This window comes from Lathamus discolor, chromosome 9 (genome assembly GCF_037157495.1).
Source record: "Lathamus discolor isolate bLatDis1 chromosome 9, bLatDis1.hap1, whole genome shotgun sequence".
NCBI classification, from domain to species: Eukaryota; Metazoa; Chordata; class Aves; order Psittaciformes; family Psittacidae; genus Lathamus; species Lathamus discolor.
The window spans coordinates 4,261,539-4,284,437 of NC_088892.1; the positions used below are offsets into that span (position 1 = coordinate 4,261,539).

Genomic DNA, 22,899 nt, shown 5'->3' on the forward strand with positions numbered 1-22,899 from the left:
CAGAAGAAAAGGTCTAAAATCACCAGTTATCACCGTGACCCATTTTCACAGTTGATGTAGCAAAGGGCACTGGGTTCAGTACTGACAAGGAAGTTTTCTTGCTCCAGCTTAAGGAACACTTTGCTTGTGTACATTTTCCATTGAAACTGTGTCAGTTCTAAGGCAAATGTCTGGTAAAATGCCCCATCCCTGGCAGTGTTCAAGGCCAGGTTGGACGGGGCTTTGAGCAACCTGGTCTAACGGAAGGTGTCCTTGCCTGTAGCAGAGAGGTTGGAACTGGATGATCTTTAAGGTCCTTTCCAACCCAAACCATTCTGTGATTCTGTGAAATGTAAAAGCTTGAGGTTTTTCCAATATACTTGTTAACAATGCAGAGGGAGCTCATTCAAATAATTTCAAACACTTAAGATTTCATTCTTTTTCTTTGCTGTATTTCATTACAAGCTTAGAAAATAATCATTGTAACATCTGCAGGTTAAACCTGTCTTTTTGAGCTGCTGACGTCTAACACTTGAACAGATGAGCAAGCACTTTCAGGTCATCAGAGAAATCAGCATGTATATGGCCTGGGTATGTCCAGAGCTGAAGTTCTATGTTATAAGCATGGTTGAGTCAACTAATTTTCCTGCAGGTAACTGTCATTCTGATCTTCAGAGTGATTTTCTCTAATGATTACCTTTAATGATCACATTAGAAAGTGAAGATCAGAGGAATTCTCATTTGCCTACATGCTGTTGTAACTTATATCAAATGATAGCTATCCCCGAAAAATGACTTTCCAATTGCAAAAGGGTAGAAGAAATCCTCACTGCTGGGGTGCAAGAGACACAGCCCACACTGGGAGACAGCAAAGACAAAGCCCACCACAGCTAGTTTCTGTTCCCTCCCCCACAAAGGCCCTGGAAAGACGCTGAGCTGGGAAGAGTCTGGTTGGAGGTCAATTTAGCAGTCAAATAGCTTGTGGAAGTTCCTAGTGCAGTGTAAGCTCACCTTTAAGAGATGCAGGTGGAGACTTAGTTGTAGTGAAAGCGTAAACTTCAGAAAACCCTCCCTCTCCAGCATCATTATATGCCTGGATTTTAAAATAGTACGTAGTGGATTCACTGAGTCGCTGTACCTTGTATGTATGACAAGGGCCATTATAAACAGTGACAAACCTGCAAGAAAAAACAATAAAATAATCAGCATTATTCTGTAATCACAGATTTATGACAAGACTTTCCGGGTGCCCATGCTCACGATGAACGTCAGGCACTGACCTCTGCTGCTGTCATCAACAGCTCACACTGTGCATTACATCAGCACCGCTCACCATTTGTACTGACCGAAGTCTTAACTTTCAGTCACAAAGCAGTCACAGCCTGTCAAGGCACTGTGCTACACAGGCTACCACTGGAGCTACGTGACCAAATTGTGCATTTGAATCAAGAGAATAAGCCTTGGTATACTAGATAAATTAGAATCTCAAGTTAAAGAACAGCTGTCAAGCCCAGGTCCCTCATGCACAAACTGGACTTCATTTTAGGATCTCCAAAGAATAAAAAACCCTGGCAACACAGGAAGACGGTAAGATATTACTATTTAAACAGGAACTGTATTTGCTGTTCACAAGTAAGTAACAGTGCAACAGCTATTAACAGCATTTCTGATGGACAGGTAGGATGCAGAAAGGCGAACTGAGGGGCAAAGTGAGCCCAAATGACTTCCTAGCACAAGCAGAAACGAGAATACTTAAAATGTCTTACAAACTTGATCTGAAGCTGTAAAGCAACAGGTGTAAAGCTGTGTTTATCTTACCTGCCAAACCTGTCCTCCATCTGCAAGTTGAACTGGGTAGGGTTGGTAATTAAAGCTCTGCTAGGACCTTCACCCCATTTCAGTTTAAGGCTCTGGTAGCTGAAGACCACACATTCCAGGTGAGGAGGGTCAGGAGGTAGTGGTTTTGTTTTGGCTTTAATGGAATGACTGAAAGGACCAACTCCAAAGCTGTTTATGGCCTGTATTCTGATTCTAGAAACATGAGAAAAGCAGCTATATGGTTAATTTACTGAGGTCCTGAAAAAATGCCAGGTAATAAAGCAAGAGTTAAAAAAAAGCCTTGTCTTTGAGACAGAATGTTCATTTTAATGCAGCAATCTTAACTCTTGCCACTAACCCACCATGCTCTGAGTCTGGATATGAGAACTTTATCTTATTCCTCTCCCTGAGGTGCAGAGTGAGTTAAGCAAATGGTCTAAAAAGCAAATGAAAACCTGATCTAAAAAATTAAAACACTGCCCTCAAAGGTGTTGACTGAAAATCCTACAAGCGCAGTTTCTGAATAAAATGATCATTACCTGTACAGAGTGTCAGGCAGCAGATTCTCAAGAACATGGCTTGTGTTTCTTCCCACAGTTACAAGCTGCTTCTCCCCATATTCTATATTATATCCAGTGATCTCCGACCCGTGACAACACGGTTCTTCCCATTGAATCGCAAGGCACGTTGATAAAGGAAGAGAAATTTCCATTTGATCTTCTTCAAGTAAGTGCAGCACTGACACTACTGCAGGCACCGACGCAGGGGTTGTCACCACACCAGTCTCGCCAAACAACCCTACTCCGGCAGCATTCACAGCCTGAAAGGGAGAGTGCGTGTTGTTCAGTGAGCCTACGTTTTTCTAACCAGATACGGTGTTTCCTTTTGCACGTGTTAAAAGTAATTCGGAAGAGAATGGAAAATCTCCCAGATAAAATGTAAACACAGCAAAATGGCTGGTTGTTAATGCAACGCTAGATCTAAACCTCTTTTCTAGATATGTGTAGTCAGGAAGGACTGAGGGAGAAGGGGAAGTGTTTTTACCAATTACCGTATATGCTGCATTAGTAGGTGACATGATTTTATTCACCTTAAGTTTTTCTTCAAACTGACTGTACTTGTTTGTTTGCTTAGTAACATGTAACACAGGGCTTTTCATACCTGTACTCTGCAGTAATACGTCGTTGCAGGTGTGAGACCTTTTACTTCATAGCTCTGGCCAGGGCCAGTGTAGAGGATGTGCATGGACCCTTCCACTTGTCCCCACTCCAGTCGGTATTCACTGATTTCTGCACCATTGCACGCGGGGCTCTGTGGGTTTAAGCAATAAATTTCCTTTCACCTACTGCATGTACACATGTTCACCAGTTAAGTGTGATCTCTGGTATGCTGAACAGAGACACTGGAAGAGAAGCTCTGGGGTTGAAACCCGAGCTTCAGCTAGTATTGTCAGTACAGTTCTAAAAGCCAAATCTTAATTTGTGTATTACTAAAAGTCCTTAACACATACCTCCCATGAAACTACAGCACAGGTCGCACTTTTACAAGTTATCAGGGGTTTGCAACACTGATCAGGAGGTCCTGGAGCAGTACAGATCTCTGCTTTGTCAGAGTGAGGGCCAAACTGCAAGGAAATACAACTGCATGAATACAGCAGCAGCAGTAGAGCAAAAACTGACGTGCAAGTGTATGAGCTGGAGAAAACAAATTATTTTTAACTTGATAGGGAAATAAATAGAAGAGCTCAGTGTTCGGCTTCACAGCACTGTTTAAAACTCCTTTCAATTAGTTTACTCTATAAACTGGCCCTGTGCCTACAGGATATCTGTAATCCTCTCACTGCTACAGTTTTGAAACTCCCCCTTCCCCTGTAGTCAGGATCTAATTTCCAGAAGCAGCTGGGTACTGTTTCAGAAAGACTTCTATGCACCCAACATTTATCCCAACCTCTTTTCAAACCTGGTGTTATTTGAACACACCCATCTCCACACAATGCTCTTCCCACACCACCAACCTGCAGAGCCAACACTAATTGTAAAACAGGGCAGTTTCTTAAGGCACAAACATGAAGTGGTTATTTGCAGCCAGAAGTGTAGGGTGTACACTGCAGTCAAAGAGATGACTAAAAGTAGTAAGAGAACATCTAGCTCTAACTTTGGACTAGTTACCTTTGGTTCCAACAGTAATCCAGTAAACAACAACAGAAACACAACACAGTGAACGCCCCCTTAGCCAAGGACACTCAGTCCTTCCTTCAGCCCTCATTTATTGAATCTTCTTTAAATCTTACTTTTTATGCTGTAAGAAACTTTGCACCTTCAACAGAAGCTACAAAATATCATCAGGCCTGTAAGACAATAGTATCATTACTATCTCTTGTGTAAAAAACCCATTTGATTTCATTAGCACAGTGGTTACCCCGACTTTATTTGCTGCTCGGATCCAGAAGCAGTAGGTTCTCCCTGGAAGCAGATTGTTTACTACACATTCAGATGCCGGACCCTGATACACTTGTCTGTGTTCATCTTGTTCAGAGTTTGCCATCTCCACAATATATTCTGTAATGTCGGAACCTCCATCTACAGATGGTGGGCCTACAAAATAGAAAGGTTTTTTTTCCCCCTATTAATTACACAAAGCACTTTTAAATTGTTTCTGATCAGCCCTCTCAAGCTAAAAGTTGAGCCAGGTGAATTCTAGACCTTAAGAGCAGAGGCTTGTATTGTGTATCTGAGCACAAACACTTCATGAAGCTTGCCTTATTCCCCCCAGATACTGACAGAGCAGTTTAAGACTAATCATGCTTCCTTCAAAACCCATATATCTTCATTAATTTTTGATTATCTCCTTTACTGAGATAGGAGTAAGAGAAAGAGGGCTGGTTTTTAAATTGCTGAGCAGGTCTCAGTAATGAGAAAGTTGAAGTGTTCTCACTGGAAGACCTTTATGTCTGCTTAAGTCTCACCATATTGTTGCACATGGATACATCCCCAAATCAGAGGTGGTTAGCATGCTTTGGTGGTCTTAAAAAACCCAAAAGCCCCTAAAACCTCCACACAAGTAAGTACATGGATTACATTCATATGACTTTATTTTAAACAACCCCCTCACCCCCTCCCTTCTACAGATTTTTCATTGTGTTATGACTTTTAAAATCAGAAAAGTATTTTGCTCAGAACGCTGGAGCTTACCCCACTGTAAAGTGATTTCCTTGGGCTTAGCTTTGCCTGCCAGGCATGGAGCGTGACAAGGTCCAGGAGGAATAGCTGACGTTGTGACAGTTGTAACATCAGAAGCCTGGCAGTAATACAGTGTTTTAGAGTGGAAACACAAAACATTTCACTACAACATGAAGAGAAATGGTTTGCAGAAGCAAATTTATTCTCTTTCTCTCACCTGGCTTTCACCACCTTTACTGACACAGTACACTCTCATTCTGTACATGGTGCCAGGCTTGAGATGATCACACACATGTTCTCGCTGGGAACCGCTGTATATGGTGTCCCACTTGGTCCCTGAGGAAAGAAAGAAAATGCTTTCCACTACAAAACTTGTGCAAAAAAAACCACAACAACCCAAAACAACCCAAACAACAAACGTGTGGAAATTCTCTCACTCAGCTACTAAGATAGTCAAATTTGAATGATCAGTTATGCAGAGAACATGTACAGGCCAATACACACGTGAAAATACAACAGTGACAGCCAGAGCAATGAATCAGCACACTGAATTGGCATGCAAGCTGAATTAGCACCTAAAGATGATTGCTTACCAACTGATGGTTCTGAGATTTCCAAAAAGTATTTAGAAATGTCTGATCCTCCATTATCTTTGGGTGGTTCTGAAAGAAATCATCACCTTACAATAAATTATAGAAGATTTAAAACCAATGCATTATCTCATCAGCTTTTTCAGAGAACATTCATTCACTGCAGAATATATTCACATTGAAAACTCAATTCAAACAGAAGCAGAAAACAGCATCCTTATATATTCACAATACATTTTCTAGAACAATAGGGTTTTTCTGTTATTAACTGTGATTATGCCAGGAAGAAGAGTAACTAGGAAAATACTGCCAGTTTCAGGTATTGTCTCGTTTTTTTTTAAGAGCACAGACATATTATTTATGCATTGCAGTAAATCCAGATGCCATTACACCTGAGGATGTTACGACAGCATTGACTGCTTCTTTAAACTGAATAAAGAAAAGCACTACTTTTGTCCTATAGCCCCAAACCAAACCAAGCTGCCATGTTTTTGGTAATGCAGTACTCTCCTGCAGTAATGCTATCTGCAGACAAATGATTACCCTGAGTTTGCCTCTCACTTTAAATCTGCTGAGTGACTGTACCTAAGTAAGCAGCACTCAAAAGACAACATGAACAAAAGGTAACCTACCCCATGTAACCTTCACGCTGTGCGAATGGATCTTGCCCTTTACAGTGGGTTTACCCGGTGGTCCTGGTTTATCGGGGTTGGTACTGTGTTCTACCACCTCACTGGGACTACTTTTTCCTTCGCTGTTGTAGGCAAAGAGCTGTTTCAGGAATGATCAGAATATATGACAAATGCTTTATTACATGACAAGTAATGGACTGCTGATTTACGAAAGTATTCTATGAGAAATAACAAAGCCACAACCCAAGGAAAAGACAACAATTTAAAAGAAAACAAAATTAGCTAGTGCAAAAGATTTGATTTGTATTAGAATTTCAGCAAAACCTATTATAACAATACCTATTATAAAGGTACTGCAGGTAGTTTTCTGCTGTCTGTACAAAAGTGTCTTAGCTGTATACTCCAGCTGCTAAACTCCAGAAAAGCATACAGCCGTAATTAAATTAGAAATAAAATTTAGTACAAACCCTAAACTTATAGGATGTACTCCTCCTAAGATTTCTTAAAGTGCATGAGAGCTCATCTCCATTGTACTGTGGCTGGAAACCATAACCCTGTAAAGGAGGGAAAATAAGAACACACGGAGTCACAAATTTTCCACAATAAAACAAGAACTAGATCAGGTCAATCACATTTTTATCTTTGTTTCATAAGTATATGCAAATGGCTGCAGTTATTTTGCAGCATGTTATCAGAAAGTAAAAGAGTTTATTTAAGCACTACTGTGTATGAAGCTTTTACACATACAACAAACCCCAGCACTTACAGAACCTTCTTCTTCCATGTCTAAACTGTAAGTGAGGGAGTCATCTGAAGACACTCCGCTAGGTGGGCTCCACCTCACTGACAGCCAGGTCACTCCTGCCTCAACAAGCACCGGGGGTGCTGGGGCGGGTGGGACAATCCCCGCTGTATAGTATGTCACTGTCTCGCTGAACCCACTGTAAAAATACAAAATAAAATTAAAATGCTAATAACAGCACACCAAATTGATGAGAAAATAATTTATTTGCTACGTTGTGTTCATTACCTCATTCCGATATCATTTTTAGCAGCTAATCTGAGCGAGTATTTTGTGGAAGGAGAGAGTTTGGTAAGTTTATACTGCTTCAGGTGGCCATAGTAGCATTCTTTGAAGGGTCCATTCTTCCCCTTTAAAGAAGCGAGAACAACCCAAGTCAGTTTTCGCATGAGGACTGCATGCTGCCTGCTGAGGTCAACTTCTTCACTCTAAACTGTCCTAAACTTCATTTCACTAACAGTTAACAAAAATGAGTAAGCCTAAAGAACATCCAAAGATCATGTCATGGTCATACAGATAATGCTGCTCATAATCCTGAGTATTCTCCATAATAAACCCACATTTTGCTTGAGATCTCTGTTGACTTTTTGGCATTGTAATTTGACAAAATGGTAATAAATGACTGAAAACAAAACACATTTCTGATTTTATCAGACATTTCAATAAGAACTTTGAAAGTTGAGTAATATTTGTGACAGTAACAAGCCAGATGCTCATCCATTTCAACAGAGCACAGGAATTAATGATGCTCTGACTGACAGGAATCAAATGAGGGATCTTTACACTGTCCTCCTAGAGGATCTGAATGGAATGTCTACTGGAGATGCTGCCACACTAGTCATTTGATTCAAGCTTTTTAATTGGTTTGTCCCTTTAAAACTGTCTGGACAGTTGCACTGAAAATAGCTGATGTACCTAAGCAAAAAGTATTTTTAAGTATAATTGGTCAACAGATGTCATTATGATTTTTTTTTTTTGGTACTAGAAAAGATCTTACCTCATCCCATTCTAAAAGAAAATTAGTTATTTTGGAACCATTGTCATTTGAAGACTATAAAAAAAAAGAAACAATGACAAAAGTTAAAATCAAATGGTTGTACTTTTATAAGTATTATTTCAGATTAAAAAAAACCAAACCCAAAACATTTCAACAATGTAACATAACACACTCCAATTACCTTTTAAAACAAAACATTTAGCATAGAGCTGAAAGGAATATGCAGCAGGCCCAAAGAACAGCCCTCCTCTTCACACACACTTGTGATAATCTGAAACTCTACTGGGGGCACAGGCACATCTATTCCATAAAGTAAATTAGAAAGGACAAAAACTAGCTGCTATTTTAACTAGTTTAATTCCTTCATCCTGGTGGCTTTCCAGGCTGCTATACTACTTCTATTAATTCTGATAGTTTATTAATTTGATATTTAATATTAAACTCATGAATAGTTTTATTTTATGAATAACAAGAATGAGATTCTTATAAACTTTTCCTTGTGTCCTTGCACTGCATGCTCACCAGCTGCCTGAGCAATGTAAGCATTCAGGCAAGCAACATTTGTGCTTGACATGACATATGAATTGGGAACTTCCTTCACTTTGTAAGTATAGGTTATACAAATGATTTAACTAATTAAAGTTATTTAGCTATAAGCCATTTTCCACTACAGTTATAAGAAAAACACAAAAAGACAAGAAAACAGTTGTCAACAGGTCTTCACAGGTACTGTATAGATCCAAAAGTCAAGATTAGTAAACTTCAATCCACAAGCGAGCCAAAGAATGTTACTCTGAATGGGTCAGAATAACTGTAGAACTCTGAATTATAACATTAAGTTGTACCTATTTATTATCCACGAACCCCAAGTTAAGAAATAAATGCTCTATTCTTTCCTCTGCTGCTGGTTCAGAGAACTTTCCTACTGAATAGTTCATACTGCGAAAGACCTGCTACCAACTCTATCACGCTAAGGCATGCAAGAAACTAAACTTCGAAAGAAAGAGGAAGAAACATGATTTATTATCAGTCTTCACTGCACAACTTAAAAGCCAACACCTAAAGTACACAATAAATCACTGACCAAGCTAATTTAAACATACCGTGGGTGACTACATCAGACTTCTTACCTTCCACTGCAAGCTCAGGCTGTTTTTGGTTCTGTTGATCAGCTTTGGTGCAGCTGGACAGTCCGGCTCACAACTTTCTGTAGTGAAACTCACTAATTCTGAAATGGATTCTTTTATGGAACTGCTGGTTGCTGAAACTCTGAACAAAGGGCAATTAATTATGTTGCTGTTGCATCAGCACCTGACAGCTTAAGGAAATAATTGTCAGCTTTACAAACACGTTTAATTCCAGCAGTGGTTACAGCCACAAAGACCAGCCTGCTCATAGGAAACAAGAGCCCAATCACTCTTCTTTCAGATCACTGATTCTGAAAGACAATTTTATGCCTTTTCATTCAGGGAGAAACAACAAAAAATCAGTTAATGATGTCTCTGCAGGGTCTAGTATTGAATGCCCACGTCGTAAGAAACACTACTAGCCATTCTACCTTCAGGGAGACTGGGGCATGCTGACAGAGTAGAGTGATGGAGCTCACATAGGTACACTTACTGATTTGAAGACTCCATTTGGCATCCTTCATTTACTTTACAATTACCATCTCTTTCATTGGAGATATGTGAGTGAAGAAATACATGTGGAGGCACGATGAAAACTACAAGTAAGTGTAACCAAACGGTAACAGAATACCCAACTTGAAATGAATCTTTCACTAAAAAGACCTTGAGATTCAAATTAACACTTGTGCAAGAGTACGGATACTAAAACAGACTCAATCAGCTGTTCAGGCAATAAACTCATGTTTATCAGTGTTTGATTGTTTAAATGGTACAGAATTTCTAGAACAGTTGTGCTCATTTATGGTTGTTTTTGAAAAGCAATGACTTGACCAATTGTTCAGAAATACTGTCTGTCTGATCAAATGAATTGTAGGTAGAAGAAAGTTGGCCACTACAGAAAGCAACACCATGAACTAAACCCACACTACGCTACGCTGTGCAAGTGGAGCTGTGCTGAGTATTTAACACACTCAGAAAATTTCTGCAGTTTAACAGGAGCTGGCTTCAGTAAGTCTTAAAACTGTTTTCCTCCTGTGCCCAAGCACTGAGGCTCATTGCTGCTGCTGGATCACAGTGTTCTGCTTGTTTAACAAGCTTGTCTTTTTCCCAACCAGTTAAACACCTCTCCAGGAACACTTATTTGCTCTGCGTGGCATTTCTTGAATGTCACGTCTTGTTCCCTTGTAACACAGCCTGTTTCAACCAGCTCCCACTTCCTTTCTCGCACTGCTACAGAAGCTTGCAGTTTAGAGAAGCAGTTTTATAAATCAAGCTGATAAGTCAGACTTACGAATCCATGTTCAAGGCTAGCTTATTTTATTTACTGCTGCCTTCAGCCTACAACAAATCTCTTTCATTGAGTTCAATCTTGTTCTAAAACAAATACCAACAGAAGATAACTTAAAGTTTGTATTTGAGAAACACAGAGGCAGAAAAGACAGTAGGGAAGAAAATGAGGTGACATTTCCATTAAAGTAGAAGGTAAGTGGGAATTTTGATAGCAACAGTAGTGTCCATAGCTATGACATTTCTGCAGAATATTCCTCAAGTTCTTTGTGATCACCCTTTTTTCATGAAGCCACAGTAATTTGGTATTTAACATACTAAACCAAAGCCTGAAGTATTTAATTCCAAGTAACGTACCTGGCATGATAATCAGTTGCTGGTCTGAGATCGGGAAGTGTAATTGTTAATTCTTCCCCACTGTGAAAAGGGGAAAAAAGGAAAAGAGAAAAGAGTTACAGCTCTTTCTTATACTTCAAAGGATAAAAGCTTATTGAAAAGCAAAACCATGTAGCGCACATTTAATTTTCACGTTTCCCATTGTCCATTGTAACTCTTAGTGATATTACTTAAAATTTATTTCACGTGAAGTAGGTAGGTCTGCAAGTCAACAAACAGCTCCTGATAGAGAGATTGCTGATGGGTTAATGGTTTTAAACATCGGTATTGTGCTTAAATGAAGAAACTAAACTTACACATAGACAGATTTAAATTTTCCATTTTTACCACTGTTGGATATTGCTACTTCAAATGTAAATGCTGCTGGACTATGACTATGGCTCTCTCCATTCTGTGAACTAACTGGGAGATTCCAGGACAGAACGGCTGATCTTGCTTGTATATCAGAAACCTATTAAAAGCATAAATAATGCAAGTAAGTTTGCTTTCTGCAATAAAAGGTATATTAGTCAATAACATGGTGTCGCTAGTTTGCCTATGAAGTTCCTCACTGGAGGAATTCTTTACCTTTGTAGTGGAAATACTGAGTCATTATTCGAATGCAAATTATTTCCTCTTTTTATTTCTAAAATAATAATATTAAAGGATTTCCCTTCAAACACTCAACAAATGTACAAACACATGACATTATCTCAGTGCAAGAAGAGAAACTTTCTATTTCACCTGCACTGTTTTCATCACTCATTTGGAGCAAATTGTCAGATTTAGGAGTCTTGAACACTGACACCAGATCTATACACCTAGGCGGTCAGACAGCCTAACTTCCCTACTCTGTGACAACTCCATCACGTATTTAACCACTAAGCTAAAGGACTGCAAGAGGCTCTGATTTTAATGTTCACAACTAAAGCTTTTGGTCTAAATTTCTTACTGCTCACTTCAAATTCTCTCTGACAAGGTCAACACAGCCTTCTGTTAGCATTAAGTACAGATGTCAGAAACAGCAATAAAACTACTGTAAACAAAACTAGAAAGCTGAAGGAAAAGAATAACCTGTGCTTACTGTATAGATAACGCAAAGAAGAATTTCATTAAGCATGCTCAAGATCAAAAATATCAGTGCAGTTTTAGCCTTTAGGCACTTAAATTCACATCACCAGACTCCAGCTTCCGAATAAGTATGTAAATACTTAAATATTTGCTCCAATTTCTAAGCATCGCATAAAAAGATGATCTAGTTCTGTAAACTCTATTCCCAATATTCTTAAATCCTCTATGCTGAATGAAGAATCGTTCCAAGAGTGGACAGACTTCCATTAGATTAGTAGGCCCTGGGTATGCTTTGTACTAAAGCCCTCACATACACTTGACAACTTGACTTACAGACTGGGAAACTGAGGCAGACAGAGTGTTTCAGAAAGTTGAGAAATAGTGACTTTCCACAGCATGGTTGCCCTTTCCCAGCTATAAATTCTGATAACTAAAATATGTTTTCTCTATTAAAAAAATAAACCATTAAGAAAAAAGAAAGAGATCAAAAAGGCATGTTATTTTATAGGAAGCATATGCACAGAAAATAATGGTGTTTTAAGGATAATACTTACAACTGGCTTGCCAATGCTCAAGTGAGTATCACATTTCTTGGACTCTGTGTCAGATTCTGCAATTTCAAATACAAAACAGATTACCCAAAACCCCAAGAGTAAACCAGTCTGTTACAAAAAAGCCACCACAAGATGGAGTTTGCCTTAATAAGAGTTTAACAATAGTATTATTGTGCAAAGTTCATTTCCCCTGTTTGTTTTGGCTGTGTGAAGGGTAGAAACATGAACTATCCAAAACTAACAGTGTTACAAAAACCCTTTTAGTACATCCTGCACAAAGGGTGTATTTTCCTAATCCGAGCATAAATAGGTTTTCTTTGACAACTCAAAAACATTCCTCCAAAAATGAAAGGTGTTAAAAAAAAGACAATAAGATCTTATCTATTGAACATGCTTTCCTTGAATTTCTATTGCAAAACACTTGGTCTAGGCATAATTTGAAACAAGCCTGATCAAAACTGCACACTAAAAATACTTACAGGTACCAAAAGGGCTACATCTGTAAACTGAATCCTATTTTTACAATTGTCTATGTCGAACAATTCAGGATATTATTCTGCAAATAAAAAACTCTTCCCCCACAAATGTGTCTTAAGACAAGCCTTTAATCAAGTATATTCTTCATCCTTGAAACAAGTTGGACGAAAACTTCCACCTCTACTTACTTCCCAAGTCACAAAGTCAGATTTATCTTTTATTTCTCTCACTGAAGAGATAAATACAACAGCAACACAAATGAGGCCTAGACCTTGCAGCCTAGCAAGACCACTTATAGTTTAAGACGTATCAAAACTCTAAAAGATGCTCAGATCATTTATGGCATCATGGTAAGGAGCTGCACTTCAGTGACACTGTTTCAAACCAATAGGAAAGATACTGTACACTAAATATTTCAGTATATGCAAACAGCCACAAGCTATTAAAAAGTTCATTCAAGCAAAACAATGCACTGAACTGAAATTACAACTGATCGAACAGTAACCTGTAACTTGACAGTTGCTCAAACCTTCTACTTCTCAGAATTTTAAATAACTCCTAGTTATCTGAAAAATACCACACAGGAGGACACCAGAAGTCCTTTATAAAAGTATCCACAAGTTCACCCTCGCTTGGAACGCTGATCAGTCCTGGGTTAGAAAAGGCACAGAAGTAACCAAAAGGCTTAAAATTAAATCTTCCTGAAGACCTTATCTGATAAAACTCAAATGAAGAAACCTGACATTACTATGATTTCTAGAGGAAATCAAAGAAATCTAAACATAACAGAAAGTGTTTCAGGCTTTCCCTAATCCTGAATAGTCAAAGAAATGGACAAATTCCTTTTTCAGAAACTATTTTATAATGAATTTATATTATTTTCTGTTACAGAAGAATCTAGATTTTTATTTTTTACCCTTTCAATGCAACCTACCTCCCATATCTGTGTCTGGACTGCCCTTTGTTTTTCCTATCTGCTTCTGCTTTGGTGGTCCTCCTGCCCCTTGCTGTCCCTTTCCATTTCCATTCTGAAGTGTTGGATTGGAAGAATTAACTTTATGTGGTGAAGATGGAGGACTGTTAAGTTTATTGTTAGTATGACCACTCGCTTGTCTGTCTTTTAGTCTCTTCTTCAAGTGTTCTTGCATTTTGAGACTCCTTTCATCACGCTGAATGAAGTTGGTCCTTCCATGAGAACGAGGTTCTATAAAGAAAAGAGAACTTACTTAATCATTCAGCACAATTTATTAGACAGCCGAGAAACTCTCTGTAAGCTATAAGAGGAGTAACTATAGTAGAAACAGAACTTGAACACCTCTGGGACTTCACTGTGCTTGCTGTCAGTCTGTAGATGTGTGGAGCTCCATGGCTCATGCAACGTGGGCTTGGTGCACATGGGATATCCTGAGAGGTTTCACAGCTGATGCTCAGGAGTCTCTGGGCAGCAGAGCAACAGACAGGAAACCTGCAACGTATTGCCCTGCTCCCTGGCCGTGCTCCACCAGACTTCAGGAACCTCACCAGATAAACAGATTTTGGACTGGGCTCAAATCAGTGTAAGAGCATAAAGATCAGGTAGAAGGAGAGCATCATACCTGCATATTTCATTCTATAGCAAAATGCATAAAACATCTGCAGGCAAATTTCCACTTTTCCTATTCAACCCATATGCAAATTCAGTCACCTTTTCAAAAAGTGTAAGCAAATTTAGGACCCAAACTAACTTTTTAAAACACAGCTTGGGAGCTACTGAATATTTTTATCCTAGACATGAGCCAAAATAGCTTAATTATCAGCTTAAGCTTGAGAGGGAGATAATGAATGGTTTTACGCAGTCTGATTTGTGTTAAATGCTTGTTTACATATAATAAGGCTTACAGCTTGATTTAATTCAGCAGTGCTCCCATTCCTCCACTTAAGTATTGCTTCATTCAGTATTTGAATATAGAGCAGACTTACACTTCATCCTCCAACATGGCTTACTATGTTTTTTTGGTTTATGTATGCTTTTTCTTTCCAGTCATATCTGGTCTCTGTTCAGTCAAAAGAACACATTCAAGTACCAAATTAAATGCATTTTCAAAAGAACTTCATGTCAAGGCTGTGACAAAATACAGCAGCTTTGAACAGCACAATTTTAGAGAAAGGCGGAAGAAATCATTGGGACATTTACAGTAACAAAAGTAAAGATCCATGAAGAACATACACAGTATTAGAACACTTCTAAGTTAAAGTCTTAGAAACAGAACAGAGGATTTTAGCAACACAGATAAGTGTCAGAGTCTAATAACTAGCACCAAAAATCACAGAAATGTGTAAGAGAGCTGCTGACAGAACTCGACTGTCTCAATCGAGACGCAGCAAGTGAAAGGCCTTCTCATGTATTTAAACATCACCTGTGCTCTCACCTTGTTCTTGAAACACATGCGGTGGTGGATGCTGGTGAATGAACTGTGGCGGCAGCTCTCCTGTTCCCGGAACCGCAGGGTACACTGGGTGAGGGGGGTGAGGGAGCAGAGCATGGTGGTGATGCATGTAATGTGGCACATGGGGAGGAGGAGGAGGAGGAGGATGCATGGAAGGATGGAATTCAGCCGAGTGCGGCAACACCACCACTTTACGAACTCCATTTTCTTCCACCACCTGTCATGCAAGACAAGAAATTAAGTTAGTACGCTAATGATCTTTTAAATATTGCACATTTGATAAAGAATCTCTACAGTTAAGTTTATACCCACAACCTGTCTGTCAGGGATATACACGATGAAATACATTCCAGTGGGAACTCAGCACATGTTACTGCAAGAAACTGGAGTTTGAGGCAATCGGTTTTAAGAAACTGAGCCTCACACACCAAAGTGCTAAGCAATCTGTAACCGATGAATAATGTGTATATATAATCTTTTAAACAAGTAATGTGAATTGATCAGGGTGTAATTCCCAGTCCACTTGTAATTGCAGTTACATGAAGTGCTTCAGACCGACAGCGCTATCACGTGTACAAGTCGCTGCATGTTGCCAGATTTGAGGTACACGTCTGCATACACATTCTTAGCCTGTGGCAAGTACAAAGTGCTACAAGTCAGCTCTGCTGTCTTGTACTATGATCCAACCCAACTCAAATGTCAAAGTATTTCATGTTTGCCCCAGGCTAAGAGAATTCAGATGAGGAACCTGTCTGTGCGTCTGAACTCTAGGATAAAGAGACGCTAAGACAGCACATGTGTATGTATGCACATGCACACTTCTAAGGATGTGTCCTAAAGTGGCAATTTATAGGCTCCTTCTGTAACCTAAATCTGCCAGCATGAAATACATTATTATCCCAATGTATTGCTTTCCCTACAGTACATTAAAAATAGGTTAAGGTTTTACACAGTAACGCTTCTCTAAATCTTAAAACTGAGAAGAGACTTTGGACAGAACACAGGTTTTAGAAGACAAGAGTAACACCAGAGCAGGATTCACAAGCCAACACATTAAATGATGATGACATTGAAGTACAACAATTTTAGTCTTATCTTTAGTACTCGTGGCACAGACAAGCAGAGACTGAGGTTTACAGGGTCCTTTCTCCAGGTAGGTTCATAGTACAGACAGAGGACATCTGTAATGTCCTGTTCTCATTCTGCTGTTACAGCTCGTTTTGTGTAACTGAGGGATTAAGTTTTCAGCACCTAGAGTTCTGACAGGGTCAAAGGCTTCTGAGCTGGCCATCAGAAAAATCACCAGGTCGTATTCCAGTTTGTTTCTTCTGCCACAACACAGAAGTCCACTGGCAGAAGATTCAGACTGTACCTAATGAAAAGTCTGACTCGGAAGCAAACTATACTCTATTAAATCCTACTTAAAGACAGACAACAAATTGTTTTCTCCCTTACACAAAAGATTAAAGAGGTATGAGCAATGAAAAATAAAAATAAATCAAAATAGAAAAATGTTCACCATTAAAGGCCAACTGACACTTAAAAATTAATCCAAGCCCCAGTAGGAAAATCAGGCATTTTTCTTAGATTGGCTTAAAATCAGTCTGCAGCTTTATACCTCTTCCCTTCTACACCAGCCGTCTCCTCCTAGTTGCATTTCAAAATGCAAATCACAAATGCTATTAGTCAGGGCCTTACAGTGCCTGTTTAACAGAGATGGGTCATGCAGCCAGCAGAAAATGCTAGCTGTGGATGCAAGTGGGGGGATGCTTCCCAGCTGCAGGTGGGTGTACACAACTGAGATGCAAAAAAGTGATTTTATTAAAATGTAATCCATGAAGTAAATCCGTTTAAAGGAAGCAGGCGAAATGTTTGTCCTGTTAGCTCCTTTGAGATCCCCTCTTACACCATATTTAGTTTGGCTATAAGAGATCACTGTAGTGTTTCTGAGTTGGCCAAGAAGGCATTACGGATGTTGAAACACTGCTTATGCCAATAGTGAATGTTGAAAAGCTCCTCAGCAAAAGACAGAGCAAACTAACGAGAAATTATTCTTCTGAAGGGAAATGGAATGTGTCCACTCACAAACTGCTATGACAAAGTTCAGCTGTGAGATGACCTCAGAGTCGGCTGATTTGTTAGCAATTCTCAACAGACTTTAAATGGAAGAAAAAAATTACAAGGAGTCATTTAAGACTAAGCTTACACTGAATACACTGTTTTAGAAACAACATGGGGGGCTTTTTGATTCATCAGCAGAACTAAATACACCACTTGAACTGCATCACATTCTGTAATATAACACATGCTGTAATACATACAAGCCAAAGTCATAGCAAATTCTGACGGCTATGTTAACTCAATTTTATGTACAGATATTAAACAGGACACATGGCACAAATTCAGGTAGAAGGGATACATTAATATAGTGATTTTGCAGTCCAAAGCTGCTACACCCCCATCATCCACTACTGAACTGCTTCATTCTGCTTTGGCAGAAGCCAAGGCATTTATCTTCAGGCTCCTCCAGACAGATCTGGGAGCAGAAAGTTGAAGTCTCATCTACTGACAAGAACAGTTTAAGTAGCTCAAGCTCTGATTTACAGTTTGTTTCAAACTTGTGTTGTCCCTTGGGCATTATGACAGGGACAGACAACAACCCCCCTAGTTTCATATGACAGCAAACACAGAACAAATGTATTTTTCAGTTTGTACACTTCAGCATTTGCCAGGGCTTTGCATACTATTTGCATGGAAAACTCAATTTCATACTGATGTATAAATTATCTGGCGGACCTTTCAGGGTCTACATGGAAGTACCTTCTTATAACAGCAGAAGCACAAAATGCAGATGCAGTTGTATGCAAAAAGACAACTGCCTGGGAGCTCAAGAATATACAGTTACAAGGTTTTCAAGCCTACCCAGAAAACTCCACATTTTGAACATCACTAAAACATGAGACCCCAAATTGTTCTGTTTAAACCTTTGTTTTTAATTACTTCCCTTTAAAAATGCATCAATTAAAAAGTAAACTGAACTGGTAACTTCAAGTGTCTCTAATAACAGTTCAAATACCACACGCAGGTCTGACCTGCTGTGACTTCACAGAGGAGTGGAAAACCAGTGAGGATGGAAAAGTGAAGCTGGGAGAGAAGCCCAGAGTCCTGCTCATTTCACAGGCACATGTCAGTGGCATTAACACTCCTCTTCACACTTCTATTCTAATAGCAGGGTGTTTTGCTCAATGTTAAGCAGATCAGAGCTAGTAAAGAAAGGCACATTGAAAACTTTGAATAGAAAAAAACTGAACTATGAGAAGAGGTTAAAGAGAAATATCTTTTGCAGTCCAGGAAAAAAAAAAAGTGACCTAAGGATGAAAGAGAGAATGATACTGGTGTACGACCCTCATAAACTCCATGTAAGAAGCATGAGTCTCCTACCCACAGTATGCACGAGACATGTTCAACTGTGATGCTGCCACCAGCTATGCTCCCACCACACTGTTCCTAGCAGAGCTAAGCACAGTATGTGCTTAGCTACACTCATCACTCCTCTGACACTGGCAGGTTGCTGTCAGCTGGGACTCTTCACATGACCCAGGCACCTACTTTCACCTTGAAAACAGGACTGAAGAAAAAAATCAAGATGTGGATCCTGTTAAAGGAGCTAACAGACAGACAACTCAGAGCCATCTGCTATCTTACTGAAAGTCAGTTTACTGTCTAGTGGTACTATTACAAACAAATCCTGAAAACTAGACCAAATTGTACTATGTGAACAGAAGGTGAGAGAGCCTATCCTGAAGTTAAAAAGTCGGTAAGTTCAACCGAAAAAAAAACCTGAAAAATGCTTTTAACAGCCGTTCAAATAATTAACAGCCTTATTGTTAAAAAGCTACACCCACAAACATACTGAAACAGGAGAATAAATTAAAGTTTACCTGAGATACGTAACCGGGAGGCACAAATATAGGCGGCATAGAACCATTTGGTGACATCATAGGAACGTGTGCTGGACCTGAGAAGTAACAAGGTGCCACTTTTTAACAAATGAGGCTTTCACCAACTCAAGGCACCTTTTTTCCCCAAGGTGGTGTCTCACTTTGGTGCCTGAAAAGCCAGCAACTGCATCCAACTGTATTTACGGAGCTACTTTTAGACAGGCAGGTTTAGAAGCCAGGTTTAAGCTATCCTATTAAAAGGCCAGTTTGGAGAGAAACTTAAATAATTGGATTGAGAGTTTAAAAAAAAAAATAAAACAAGTGACTGTACCGGATTTCCATCAAGAAAAACAACACAATTTATGTCACTGAGGATACTTCTTCTTCACATTCAAGATACATATGAAGTATGACTTAACTTTCAGAATTTTAGTTAATATTGCTGACTGCAAGTATGGATGTACATTTATTCTACAAAAAGCACAGGTTGGACTTATCCCAACTATGGAACTTACACAGCCAACAGCATCTATTTAATGTACAAAAATCAGCTTAGATAAATTTTAGTTCTTATTTTGTGACAGAGTTAAAAGTCTGTATAAAGAACACCAGCACCACAGGGATGCTGACAGCTGGTCTACCTACTTTTTTCTTTTAAGTAAGAATATCTTATTTTTCACATCAAGCTGAAAGAAAGCATTCCTGTCTGGGATTTGATGCAAGCAGAATAGACACACTTCATATAATATTATTTGAAATGGTAAAAAAATATTAAAAAAATTTGAAGTATTGATAAATTCAACTTGACTTACAAGAGGTATTTTGACCCGACTGAGATTTGTAGTTCTGTCACTTACCCAGAAGGTAAGAAGTAGGTTGCAGCCACACACAGAGGGGGAGCAGTGCTTCCCACAACAGCAGCAGACTGCTAATGCCACTACCTTACAGTAAAGGGAGATCACACAGCATCTGTTCAAGTTTTTTAGATTAGTGTAGACTAAATCCCATGTAAATTCAGGTGTTAAGATTCTGGGAAGACACTTATTCAAGGATCATCACAAAACCAGTTGAAATGCCAGCCTTTTATAAACCAATAGCAAAGTGGGCAGAGATGCAGGGAATCTCGGCAATTTCCCAGCACTGTCTTATTTGTGCTTTAAGTACAAACTGAAAAATCTGATTTATTACGTTGCAGAACATATAAAACCACATCTGACATTACAGTAACAAGCACCTGCAGTGATTCTGTGAGATCTGCAGAATCAAAATACTTGGAGTCAGTACTTCAGTTTTTCCTTTACCTTGAATACACTGAATGTGTCCATCTTCAGTTGTAATTGTAAATGTTTCGCCTGGGTTCACCTGCACAAGAATAACCTGCAGGAAACAAAAGAGATGTTTTGGTTTTTCTTTTTTATTCTAGAAATTACCTACATGGGAAAAAACCAACAACTCTTCATTATGCCCACGTTAGATTAAAACAATACGGCTTTGGCTACCTTAGAGGGTAAAAAAGCAAAATGAGAAACACTGATGGGTAGAATCGAAATTTTATAATACTTTGACATAAAATCGTTGGCTTTCCTTTATCAGGATTTTTCTCTGATTACAACCAGAAGTGCTTCTCTTGATACACTTGAAATAATTGACTTAGCTTCTGTTTTCAGTATTTTCATACTACTTTTTTTTCTTCTACTGAAGCAATAAATTACCTAAGATTCACCTCGCTTCCCAAGCTTTGCCTGTGAGATTATTTCAGTTTCAGGGCTAAACTGGCAGTCATGACTCTATGCATATTAAAAAAAAAAACAAAAAACAAAAAAAAAAAACAAAACCCAAAGAGAAACAAATAAATAAAGAATCAAACAAACAAACAGAAACAAAACAAGCCACAAAGAAAAAAAGATGCTTTGCTCAAAACTCAGCCATGTTTTTTCACCGAAATCATGCAGGTATGTATTTTGACAACATATTCTCTGATGCTCTGAAGTAACTTGAGGGTGGAAGGAGGGCAGAAGAGGTGATGAAGCGGGTCATGCCTACCATCTCCGCTTGACAGCTCCTGAAAGATCAGGAGAATTTTCTCATGTTTGCATAGTTGTGTTTCTTCAGCAACAGGGCTAACAGTGAGATTCTGCTGGTCAGTTTGGACACACCTGCATTCACTTGCACTCTAATCTATGTACACATCTGCCAGAAGTGCTTCTACATCTCCAGTGACAGAGCTCTGTAAATTCCCCAGGCATCTGCACCACAATTTCACTGTCACCATCATCACAGATCTTATCATCTAACTTCAACACTCCCTGCTTCAACCTGAAACTTTACTCCATCTCTTAACCATCAATGAAATAAAGAATAAAGCACCAATAAAAGATTGTTTTCTGTGATTTAGATGCCATACCCTGTATAAGAATCCTATGGGGATTTTCATCTCCCTTTTTTTGGAAACCATGCAACACTGATGACTTCACTTGCAGACTTTATCCATCCCCCTGCAGACCTTTTTCTAAAGGACCATTGCAAAACCCATTGTTCCTCCTGTTAAGCTGGCTACCTAAACACAGTATTTTGCACTTGCTGCCAATTTTCTAGATTAGCTTTCAGTAACCAAAATAATTTTAGGCTTACAAGATACTTGCAATTCCCCCTATTTCCTATGAGCTGCAGATTTATTAAGTACACCTCAGTTCTATTATATTGGTCATTAATAAAAAGACCACTGAAAAGAATGAGATTTAAAAAGATCTTGTGGTCCCTCACTCAACCTCTGCATTTTGACAAACTCCACTGACTACTCTTTTCCAAAGAGTTTGCCAAGTCACTTAATGCTGGCATTAACCAAAGCACTTTTCTCCAGCTAACGTTTAACGGAGTAAGTGCACACACACCAGTTTCCTGAAGTTAGGGCTGACACCTCCCGCTTTTCTCTCCCTCTACTCTTGAGGGTGCAACTTCCACACAGAAAGAGACTGAGGTTTGCACAGCTGTTACATTTAAACTCCTGTATGTAAAGCAGGAGGACTGAAAGAGGCAGACTGATAAACACCATTTAACACCAATTTTGCAGCTCCTGCATGTTGCCATATTAATCTTAGCTTTTATTTTTCAATAGGGGATGCAAAAGCATGTATGAACACAGACCCTGCGCCAGTGAGTTCACAGTACAGGAGAATTTTACTTAGGTAGATGAGTTCTGGACATAACTAGAACACCAAAAAAACATCTAGCCAGTAAGCAATACTTATCACAGTTACATCAGAAGTACAGATGACAGGTAATGCTTTTTTAAATGGCACAATTAAGGGACTGAAACTTAAGCAGATCTGTCATTTCAGTATGCAAGTAAATGTATTACTTCAATGCTAATGAACTTCTATAAGAGAGAAGCAATGTTAATCATTTACAGAAAACTGACAATAATGGGGGGGGGGGGGGGGGCTTTGCCAGAGCACAAAGAACCAGGACAGATGAGGTCTGCTGTGAACAGCAGCTGCTGGGGATGGAAAGGGATGGGGCTCCACAGGCAGGTATTAAACCCCACAGCGAGTCTCATCTTCCAGGACAGGAAAATTCAGAGGTAGGAAAGGGATCCTTTTAAAAATTCAGAGCCTCTGAATGTGTCAGATCTTCAGAATGGATTT

General features: G+C 39.1%; 1 protein-coding gene across 4 annotated transcripts in view; it reads right to left on the minus strand.

The window, feature by feature from the left end:
* LOC136019230 (fibronectin type-III domain-containing protein 3a-like) overlaps positions 1 to 22,899 on the minus strand; it is a 46,286-nt gene that overhangs the window by 3,517 nt on the left and 19,870 nt on the right. For all 4 annotated transcript variants that reach the window (XM_065689159.1, XM_065689156.1, XM_065689158.1 and 1 more), the window contains 22 exons: positions 20,557 to 20,632; positions 19,256 to 19,332; positions 15,297 to 15,531; positions 13,823 to 14,092; positions 12,412 to 12,467; positions 11,104 to 11,258; positions 10,769 to 10,828; positions 9,128 to 9,266; positions 7,998 to 8,051; positions 7,229 to 7,350; positions 6,965 to 7,139; positions 6,666 to 6,752; positions 6,199 to 6,337; positions 5,570 to 5,638; positions 5,194 to 5,312; positions 4,989 to 5,094; positions 4,216 to 4,391; positions 3,308 to 3,421; positions 2,959 to 3,108; positions 2,337 to 2,617; positions 1,798 to 2,010; positions 991 to 1,157 (listed from right to left, as the gene is read on the minus strand). In XM_065689159.1, the coding sequence (XP_065545231.1) occupies positions 991 to 1,157; positions 1,798 to 2,010; positions 2,337 to 2,617; positions 2,959 to 3,108; positions 3,308 to 3,421; positions 4,216 to 4,391; positions 4,989 to 5,094; positions 5,194 to 5,312; positions 5,570 to 5,638; positions 6,199 to 6,337; positions 6,666 to 6,752; positions 6,965 to 7,139; positions 7,229 to 7,350; positions 7,998 to 8,051; positions 9,128 to 9,266; positions 10,769 to 10,828; positions 11,104 to 11,258; positions 12,412 to 12,467; positions 13,823 to 14,092; positions 15,297 to 15,531; positions 19,256 to 19,332; positions 20,557 to 20,632 (3,040 nt within the window). The remainder of the gene's footprint in view (positions 1 to 990; positions 1,158 to 1,797; positions 2,011 to 2,336; positions 2,618 to 2,958; positions 3,109 to 3,307; positions 3,422 to 4,215; positions 4,392 to 4,988; positions 5,095 to 5,193; positions 5,313 to 5,569; positions 5,639 to 6,198; positions 6,338 to 6,665; positions 6,753 to 6,964; positions 7,140 to 7,228; positions 7,351 to 7,997; positions 8,052 to 9,127; positions 9,267 to 10,768; positions 10,829 to 11,103; positions 11,259 to 12,411; positions 12,468 to 13,822; positions 14,093 to 15,296; positions 15,532 to 19,255; positions 19,333 to 20,556; positions 20,633 to 22,899) is intronic.